The sequence below is a fragment of the Protopterus annectens genome, chromosome 6.part1 (genome assembly GCF_019279795.1).
Source record: "Protopterus annectens isolate FY-2018-M chromosome 6.part1, PAN1.0, whole genome shotgun sequence".
NCBI classification, from domain to species: Eukaryota; Metazoa; Chordata; order Ceratodontiformes; family Protopteridae; genus Protopterus; species Protopterus annectens.
In genome coordinates, this window is record NC_056738.1 from 204,490,245 (window position 1) to 204,500,717 (window position 10,473).

General features: G+C 43.3%; 2 protein-coding genes across 3 annotated transcripts in view; both read left to right on the forward strand.

Annotated features, from left to right (window-relative positions):
- The window catches only part of POLR2G (RNA polymerase II subunit G), a 357,869-nt gene that overhangs the window by 284,579 nt on the left and 62,817 nt on the right, over positions 1 to 10,473 (forward strand). The gene's annotated exons all lie outside the window — the stretch shown is intronic.
- Positions 1 to 10,473, forward strand: part of EEF1G (eukaryotic translation elongation factor 1 gamma) — a gene marked incomplete at its 5' end in the record, with an annotated part of 807,249 nt that overhangs the window by 34,128 nt on the left and 762,648 nt on the right. The window contains 1 exon segment of the mRNA XM_044075667.1: positions 7,185 to 7,248. Within this exon segment, the coding sequence (XP_043931602.1) occupies positions 7,185 to 7,248 (64 nt within the window).

The following is a 10,473-nucleotide window of genomic DNA, read 5'->3' on the forward strand; positions in this document are numbered from 1 at the left end:
TACATGGAGAGCGAGATGATTCTGATTGCCCCGCACTGGCCTCGTCAAGTTTGGTTCCCTTTCCTACAGAGGCATGCGATAGAAGGTCCATGGTTTCTGGATCCGGTGCCAGACCTGTTGACTCCTCAGTCAGGACGGCTTCATCCGTCTCAGGTCCCTGAAATTGGCAGCATGGTTACTCCACTTCCATCCTTAGTCCGAGATAATGCTCTCTCGCCGGATGTGGTCCACATTCTGTCTTCTTCCCATAAACCTTCCACCATCAAACTTTATTCCAGTAAATGGAAAAGGTTTGCCTTCTGGGCTCAAGAACGACGTATAGATCCTCTTACCGCTCCAGTATCGGAGGTTCTGAATTTTCTGGCCTTCCTGTTTCAGTCGGGCTCTTCGGTTTCTACCATTAAGGTTCAGCTAGCGGCAATCTCTAATTTTCATGCTTCATTTGAACCTTCATTGATGTCTCATAAACTTTGTAAGGCATTCCTTAAAGGGGCTTGGCTCCTTAGGCCTCCTTTATCTCATCCTGTTCCTCCTTGGGATTTGAATATGGTTCTTGCTGCCCTAACTGCCCGTCCTTTCGAACCAGCTGCTACTTCTGATTTAAAATTTCTGTCTTGGAAAACGGCCTTTTTAGTAGCCATAACATCTGCTAGGCGAGTTTCAGAACTTCAAGCTCTTTGTTCTGATCCTCCCTATTTGATTTTTCACAAACATAGAGTTTCATTGAAATTGAACCCTGCATTTATTCCAAAGGTGGCCTCTTCTTTCTGTTTGCAACAAACCATACAACTCCCTGTGTTTTTCCCAGAATTCTCTAATAACGCAGAATATACTTTGCATCAATTGGACGTACATAGACAGTTACGTTTTTATTTGAATAGAACCGCTCAAACGTGAAAATCAAATCAATTGTTTGTTTCTTTTGCAGCGAACAAATTGGGTCAACCAGTATCAAAAGCCTCCATATCAAAATGGATTAAAGATTGTATCACTTTTGTTTATTCACAGGCCAATAAAGACCTTCCCTTTCCAGTCAAGGCTCATTCTACCAGGGCAATGGCTACTTCGGTAGCTTTTCACTCCAAGTTATCCATTGATATTTGTGCTGCGGCAACCTGGACTTCTCCGCACACTTTTATTTCTCATTACAAATTGGATGTGGTTTCTCGAGGCAGAGCTTCCTTTGGTTCCACGGTTCTCAGGAGTGTGTTCCAATGAGCCACCCGGGATGTAGGTGCTAGGGACGCTGTCCCATTACATCTTTTAGTTATGTACTTGCCATAACTTTGGATGTATGGGATCCATCTCGCCTACATTCATAAGTACCCACCCTCCTTCCCCCTGCCTTTTGGATTTAGAGGAGCTGTAGTCACTTTTTTCTTGGCGTTCTTTCTTGAAGAACTTTAGTTGGTTATAGTGACTTATAGTGTCTCTGTGTTTACATGGGTGTATGAAAGCGAACAAACAAGATCTGGGGAAGCAGGTGTAGTGCATCCTGGGATAGGGTATAGCCCAGCCAATGAGAGACTTCGTGCTAGTATATAAGTTGCCGAGTCGGAGCCGATGGATCGGCTCCGAACCCATCTGTCATGAATGTAGGCGAGATGGATCCCATACATCCAAAGTTATGGTAAGTACATAACTAAAAGTTTCTGAAAATGAATTTTTTTTTCTTTCCTTGTAGTGCCATTCATTTTGGTCTTTTCTGGAATGGCTTGCAAAACCTGAAGAGAATTAGATTATTGGGGGGGCTGTAAAAACTTGACTAAAGTGTGTGTAGAAGTAGATTGTGTGGAATATTGAGATTACAGAAGGTGATTGCAGACTATGGGATTGTGTGGTGAAAATATGTTTTGTGTGGTGTCATGGGTGCTGTGAGGTATGAATTGTCAGATGCTATCGGGCATGTGCTGTTGGTAGGGGTGAAGGGCCTTTTCAAAGAAAGGTTTCATTGTGAAGTTGCAGATATCAAAAATAGTAAACAAGTTCAGGTAAAAGACTAGAACGTTCTATGAAATTATTCTTGGTGCATGTTAAGGGTGTTTAGGGACTTCATGAGGCAAAATGGGAGTCAGAGGGGCAAGAAGAAATGTATATAATTTTGGTTTGTGTGCGTGACATCACAAGTAGCCACTTTGTGAACACACCTGAAGTTGTGGATGAGCAAGTACTTTGCAGTGTCTAGTAGAGGTATAGTGGAGGGGTTACTTGGAAAGAGGGCTGCGGTGATAGTGGTAGCATGGTTATGGGAAGCTCTTATAACTATAATAGATTAGTTAGGAATAGATGATATGGCCAGGTGGTTGGAGAAGTTGCCGCACTAGAACATTTTGTGAGCAACTGCTTAAGGGTGAGGTGAGATTCTTTTGTCTCTCTTGAACCCAGTGACTCTGAAAAGTTATAGCAGACTGCTGTGAAATAGTTGACCCATGCTAAAAGATGTTTGGCTTTTTTTTTTTTTTTTAAGCGTAGAGCATTAGAATGAAAAAGAGTAGGGAGCATAATGAAAAAGAAGCAAAGTAACGGATTTTCTTTTGGCAGTGTTAACAGAATACTGCAGGTATGGCTGGACCATTTGGTTGAGTTGCTGAAGGCTAATAGCTGCTACATTTTGTACCAGATTACTTTTATTGATGAGTGGTGCCAGTAAGCGTGTGGTCTGGTATTCCAATTTGAAAAGTGCAGGCTGAAGAGAAGGTTGTGCATCTTTGAGTTTTTAATGGGATCTTTCACAGCATTCTAAATTGTGAGCTTTTGGAGAAAGTTTTGAAGGTAGAGGGAGAAAATTGATGCTCAACCTCCTCTACTGAACAGTGTGTTGGGTGCTAGACCATTCAGTGGTATGGTTAGTGCTGCTGTAAAATTTCTTTTAAACACAAGTTGTTTGCCAGTAAACTGAGCTAGTCTTTGACTTGAAAGGCATGAGATGTGCTTTATGGTGAATAGTTTCTGTAGCAAAATGTCAGCAGTGTTCTGATTTAGCAGCTGTGGTTTAATTCAGAAGTGAAATAGGAAACCCATATATGTAAAAGTTCAGAGGCCTCCCAAAATGAAACCACTTACACACACAACAATGCAAAAAAAAAAGGAGAGACTCTGTGTTTCATGAAGTAAGGCGTAACACCGCAAAACCTAATATATTGGTCATAGGCGACTCCATTGTGAGAGACAGATGTTCTACTCGCCAGGCTCTATAATGAGTGGGTTACAGTTGGCTGTCAGGTACCAGGATCCATCGGGTCACTCAACCATAAGTACCAGTAGGATTCCCTTGTAGTCCATGTGGGGCTGAATGACTGAGACAAACCTCATTGGACTATATGAAGAGAGACATGACTGAGCTGAGGTTATGCTGCAGGCAGGTGCAAGCCTAGCCTTAAGCAGCATTCTACCTTCTCCAAGGATGATGCCACAATCCAAGCAAAAATGATTGACTTTAACAATTGGCTTGGTGTCTGGTGTCAGTCCAAGGGGGTCCAATATCGGTCAGTCTGGGAGGACCTGTTGCCAGACCATGCCATGCTGCTTTGCCAGAGATGGTCTGCACCTGCCTCCTGTAAACTTTTGGATACTGGCAAAGGCATTAGCCATCTCTATTGTGCCTTTTTCTAGGCAGTGTCAAAGTAACCAATAAAATTCTTTCTGGATAAACTCTTGAGTACTGCTAGTTAATGTTAGGAGTCTGAACAAGAAACTGCACTCCCTGGAAGTACTCTTCACTTTGGAAGATGCAGTCACTGAAATGTGTTTCAAAGGTGTGGAAAGCACCCTGGCCATGCAGGGCTACTAGGCCTTCCATATATTCAGAATACAAACAGCATGTGAAAGAACCAAAGGATGAGGTGTATCCATTTTCATTAAGGAGTACATCTAGAGACAACAGTGCGACTCTCTTGAGCTACTCCCTGTCCAGTGAACTATAGGCAAATCTCCCTACTACATCCTAACTAGCTATAGGTCCCCCACCATGAAACAGGAGAAGCATACCTGGACTTACTGTAGTTGCTTGCCATACAGCCCAGCACTAATCAGTGGGTGATTTTCATTATCGTACCGTTGACTGAGACTTACACGGCCACCAACATGCTGGCTGGTAGGATCTTTGACTTTGTTCTGAAGCATTTGTATTGACAGCTAGTCGGCTCACCCCCCAAGAGGCTCAAGTGTTCTGGACATAATAATCAGTAACGTGGGAGAGCATTGCATCCCCCCCCCCATGTTCTCTGTTAAGATCAGACCACACGTCAGTCTTGTTTGATGTAATTATAAGACCAGATCTCCCATAAAGCTGTCATATGCTTAAGACTGATGTAAGAAGTTTCACAGCCCCCTTGAACGCTGCTAACACTGACTCCTGTACAGAGGTGTACATCAATGCCCTGTATAACCACTTAAGCAGATGTATGTATAGAATTGTCTGTACCTGACCTGATTAAAAACATGTCTTGCTGAAAATACAAGCCACCCTGGTGGAGCCTAGTGTAAGCTGACTGTACAGCTAGAGAAAGAAACTACTGCCCAAGAAAGGGAGGAACTGGCTCGGTAGAGGAAGAAATCCCCTTCTAGCTCTAGACAATTTAGAGATAGCCTAGTCCTCCATAGCTAATTACGAGGCAAAAATAGCCTCCCTAGCTAAAGATAATCACAAGGTATTCTTTAATTACGTCCGAAATCTAAAAGGGAATACCCAGTTGTGTTGAACTTGTGGATGGCACCTCCCATAGCCAACCTGCTAGCTGACAGATGTGGCGCAAACTTCACTCCTGTCCTCTCCATTTATCCCCCAAAGTATACCTACCACCATTCCTCAGCCTGTTATCTCAAGGAGGTTAATGGTACTCTCCAAGGCTAAATACACTGTACCAGTGGTACCAGACATCTCGACTTGCCTTTTTAAACTTGAAACATGACTTGGTACACCCACTTGGATCCCCGTTTAACGCAGCCTGCAGAATGGAGGACAGCAGCAGTAATACCTCTGCACAAAGGGGAATCATTGACCGACCCTGGGAATTATAGGCCCATAAGCTTGATTAGCCTCATCTGAAAGACCGTGGGAAGAATAATTTTCTATGTCTTTGTTAAAGTCCATAGTCTCCATACTCTGGACCCATCCAATTTGGATTCGAGTAGATCATCTTGTTAAACATGGCTGACTACTTTTGAGAAAGTCACTTGTGCCCTGGATATGAGAGACTGTGCATACCACCTATCTTGATGTAGTCAAGGCATTTGACACCCCCACTTGAGTATTATAGTAGCCAACTGCCTCAGTGACTGGACACACTGTTGTCAGTGGATGACTTCACCTCTACCAAAAGACCAGTTACCAGTGGCGTACCACAGGGTTATGTGCTGAGCCCCTTACTGGTTGCAATTTATTTCTCAAGATCCAGGCAAATTTGGACAGCCTGTGGCTAACCAAGTTTGCAGACTGGGAGCAATCCTAGGGACCCCAACAGGGTTAATATACAGCAGGGTTAATATACAGCAGGGTTAATATACAGCAGGGTTAATATACAGCAGGGTTAATATACAGCAGGGTTAATATACAGCAGGGTTAATATACAGCAGGGTTAATATACAGCAGGGTTAATATACAGCAGGGTTAATATACAGCAGGGTTAATATACAGCAGGGTTAATATACAACAGGGTTAATATACAACAGGGTTAATATACAACAGGGTTAATATACAACAGGGTTAATATAGGGAGGTGATTGGTGCCAAAGCCATGGATTAAAGCTATATGCAAAAGAAATGCATTATTACTTTTGGGAAAGCTGACATCCCTGCTGATCTGGGTACTCGGGTTGATGGCAACCTGAACTTTGACCACTATGTATCCACAGTAGTAAGAAACCTCGTACGTGGCACATCTTATAAGTACAGACATCATGTCTAGATCCAAGGTAGTGTTGTAGTTCCATTTTATTTGGCCCTCGTTAGACCAGTAATTGCGTACAGTGCTTCCTTTTGCATCTCATCAGACACTTGCAGCAATTGGAAAGCCCACAGTGGTTTCTCACCAAGAATTTACTGGGTACATAAAAACAAGTCTTGCATGGAATGACTGGAAAACCCTGTCACTGTATTGTCTCCTACAGGTGGCTAAGGGGTGACTTGTGCCTGGCTTATAGAACAATCTCTGACCTGGCCCTGATGGAAGTGCTGCACATTTGTAAATCAAATTGCAAGAGGGTCAGTTGCTCCAGGACCCTGACATGAACATGTTAGCTGGAGAGCTAAATCTCCCGGAAACTGCAACTTCACTGGAACAATCTTCAGCTCATGTGAAACAGAGCCCCTTCCTGACCCTCTTCAAACGCAACCTAGATCAATGGGTGGGTGACCACAAATTCATTCCTGGGGTGGAGCCCATGTCCTGGATAGAGGAAGTCCTTGACTACCATAGCCCCTTGCCTCTGGAACTTCACTCACCTAATTAACGATTGGGGAAACTCTGGATAAAAACGGCTAGGCTTGTAAGGTTTCTAGGGCCTGTTAGCCTAATAACCTTCTATGAACAATATGGCATCCTTTCTTTAGAATTGTGTATATTTGAGTGTTTAGGAGCAAGCTGTTAATGTCTCCCTTTGTATAGATTTTACTTCTGGAAGTTCCTGGCAAAGCGCTTTTCCTTTTAAAAAGTGCAGTGTATTTAGGTTCTGATTCAGTTGAGCTGTGACAGTGATAAATCCCAGAAAGCTCTCTAGGTAGCTGTAAGTTCCAGCTTCCACACGAAGTGTGTGGCTTTTTGGTATGGGAGAATAAAGTCTATACCCTCATAGTAACTGTGGAGGGTTGGACATGAACATTTGCTGCTGATTATGTGCATGCATTCCAGGAAGAAGCACAAGGTCACTTTGGTGGTGGTGATGCTTAAAGTCTGCCACCTGTGGTGGATTTGGGTACTCTGTAGAAACACACTAATTGCTGATGATCTGTGTCCACTGGAGAGTGACTAGGTAGAGGGTCTGATGTCAGTTGGTTCCCACATGGGTGGAGGTGGTCGTGGTAGTTTTGAAAAGATGAATGATGTAACTCCTAAATATCTGATTTTTCTTTTTGTTTTGTACACTTTTAAATGAAGGCTTATTTTTTTATGAATAATTAAAAGGTTTACTGTGTGTAGAAAATCTGTGTGTGAAAGGGTTTTCTGACCTGTTCTCTTGTTTCTCAGGTTCCAGCCTTTGAAGGAGATGATGGATTTCTTGTATTTGAGAGCAATGCAATTGCCTACTATGGTAAGACGTTTAACTTGACATTGCCACATTGCATTTCTGGAGATGAGAGGGCTGTGTATGTACTAGTGAACGGCAAAATACATTACTAAAATTTGGCCTTAAGCTGGTTTGACTTGTGTGCATGGATAAAGATATTAAGGGGGGAAGCTTGCATGCCAAAGAAAATGGACCATGAATACTGTACATAATTATGCAACTGCTCCGTGGTGTTGTTTTGGGTGTGTGTGGAAGAGCTGACTTTTTCACAGTGCTGTTTTAAGTTTGCCGCTTGTCATACTTCCCATTCTGATTGCTACAGTGACAGGAGTTCATCCATTTTGCTTCTGTTCACATTGATGCTGCAATTATACCATTCAGGTTCTGGGTATTCCAGTTTGTTGGTGGTAATTTCTCTATTCTGATCGTTATAGTGGAAGATGTATCCTCCTGCATGTTGCCATTATTGACAATCGTACCTCACTACGACAATCCCTGGAGTGGCAACAGGAATGCACTTCAGTTTTTCTGGTGTCATTCCTAGCTGTGCTTGCCTATCCCAGTCACTGTAATTGTAACAAGTTTGTCATGCATGTAATGAAAAGTACAACTGTGTAAAGTCTTACCATAGCAGTAGATGTCTCTCCACTGTTGCAGTTTTCCAAAAGAATGGATGTCCTGCCCCAGGTAACCAGTCGCTTGGTCAATATAGATATATTTGAAAAAATGTTGTTTGGGCCTACATACATTCTTCCTGCATAGGGCATAAAAGGAACATACAGGTGCAGCTATCCATAACTGAATTGCCCTAGTAAAGAACAGTTGTCGTAGGACAAAGGAGTCCATGCATATCCAGAGCGGAAAAATGCAGAATAAAAGAGGGGGTTCGGGAGAGGGAGCAAATACTGCAGTATTGAAGAGGATGACATCTACTGCTATGGTAAGCTTTTACACAATTGTACTGTGTCCTTCCATATTACCGTTGCAGTATCCCTTAAAGAAGGGAGAGTGATTAAACTCAAGAAACAGAATTGGGGAGGTGGACGGCTGTGAAGAGCCCTCTAGAAGCCCCACATTAAATGGTTTCAGCAAAACCTCATGTGGTCCTAGAAACCATATCCAACTTGTAGTGCTTAATAAAGGTATGCACTGAAAACCAAGTAGCAGCTTCAAGGATGGAATTGGTGTCCAGCTCCCTTGAAGACCCTAGAAGAGGGCCAGAGTCGGAACCCTCTTGAACTTTGATATGGTCTGACTTCTGGTGGAGAGGCAAAAGACCCTGGTCTTTCAGGTGACTAAGCGACCTCCACCCCATGTCAGAGGCATCAGTGGATAGCTCTTGAGCATAGACTGGAGGCTGAAAGGGCCGACATGGGTTGAAAGGTAAACTGACAAATTCCTTCTTGAGATGGGGAAAGAGAGGCATATTGAAAGAGTGTGACTATGCTGCAGCTGTGCTGACTTGAGATATCGTAGCTTCCTCATATGCAGTCTGGCAAGAGGAAGAATCTGAGTAGAAGAGGCCTTGAATCCTAGGGCCTGGAGAAACTCCCTAGCTGGCATGGTATTCGGGAGAAGAAGAAACTGAAAGAAGGCGGTCAGCGACAACTATGGAGGCGGAAGAGAAGCCACCTTAACAGTAGAGTCCTGCAGCCCAGATGCACATGATTCTGAGAGAGTCAGGACAGACTTTTGGAAGTTGATGGTAAACCCCAGACTTTGAAGAGGAGAAATGGTGAAATGCAGATCTTGCAACAATCTACTGGGTGAAGGTGCCTGAAGCAACAGGTCATCTAGATGAGGAAAAATGTAAATGACTTGGAGCCTGCAGAAGGCAACCACAGGAGCTAGGCATTTGTGAGTGCCCTTGGGGCACTAGAGAGGCCAAAGGGCAAAGCAGAGAACTGAAAATGAGAGTCAGAGAAACGTAAAAACCTCATGTAGAGAGGGTGAATATGGATATTAAGGTAAGCATTGTTCAGATTTGAGGACACTAGAGAAGCCTGGGGTAATAAGAGGAAGCAGTTTGAAGAATAAGCATCTGAAAAGAAGGGATTGTGAAAAGTTGAGCCGAGAGGTATCCAAGGTGGGTCTCCAAGTGCCCTTCTTTTGTGGAACCAGGAACATCCTGGAATAAAAAAAAAATCCCACTTGGGAAGGTGGGACCGGTTGAATGCTGCCTTGCTTCAACAGGGACCCTAGAACCTCTGGGAAATGAAGCTGCTGTAGAGGGCGAGGAATCACAGAAAAGCGGCTCTAACAGGTGATTAAAAGAACCCAACCCAAGAGTTTTAAGTAATGGGATACTAATTTGGAAGACAAAGTGAGAGCTGAAAGGACAAAACCTGGTCTAAATGCAGGGTGGGAGTTGTCAGAGAAGCAGGTTTATCAGATAAAGGAGGCTTCTGAGCCACAAATCTGAAGCCTTAGAGGGAAATACCCCCCTCCTGTCCTTAAAGGCTGCAGGGTTGCCTGTAAATAGAAGCAGATCTAGGATAATTCCTCTGGAACGTGGAGACAAATGTTTAAGGTCTTGCAAGATTCCCTCTCTTTTGCAGAGGCTTAAGTCAGCAGTAGCAGTCCCAAAATGGAGTGTTATCCAAAGAATTATCCTACAACTTGGCCTTAATGTCCTAAGGGAAGACACTGAAAACTATGCCAACAGTATCACTTCAGGACAGACCCAAAAGCTGCGGTATTGTGGCTGAGGTATCTTGCCTTTTTTAAAAAAAAAAAAAAAAAAGGCAGAGGTTTTGCCATCAATCATGGAGGGCAGAGAACTAACAAGCCTGAATAACCAAGGCCAGAGCATGTCTGGTAATGTGGGACCAGTAATTTTAAAAGCTCTAAAGACTAAAGTAGCAGTGTAAACTTTCTTGCCAATCCTGTCCATTGCCCTGCTATCTTTATCAGAAGGCAAAATTTGGAAGAGGGCAAATGTTCTGACAGTTTGTCCGAAGGGCATTTTAAACGAACAAAAACCATCCTCAGGAACCTTATAGAACCTGGAGGCAGCAATGAAATTTTTAACAAGGTAGCCAACAGAGGAGGAACTGCCACTGGTTTAGGAGCATCTACCTGGAGCAGCTCCTAACTTCTCTTAATATCCAACACTTGAAGACTCCCGCTTAAAGAGTTGTCATCCTAGCAAATTCAATCATCTTAGCTTAGTTTCAGACTTCATAGCCTTCAGAAAATGTGCTAATGCAAAACCTGTATTTGTCTACTTTCTATGTTTGTAAGAGCAGT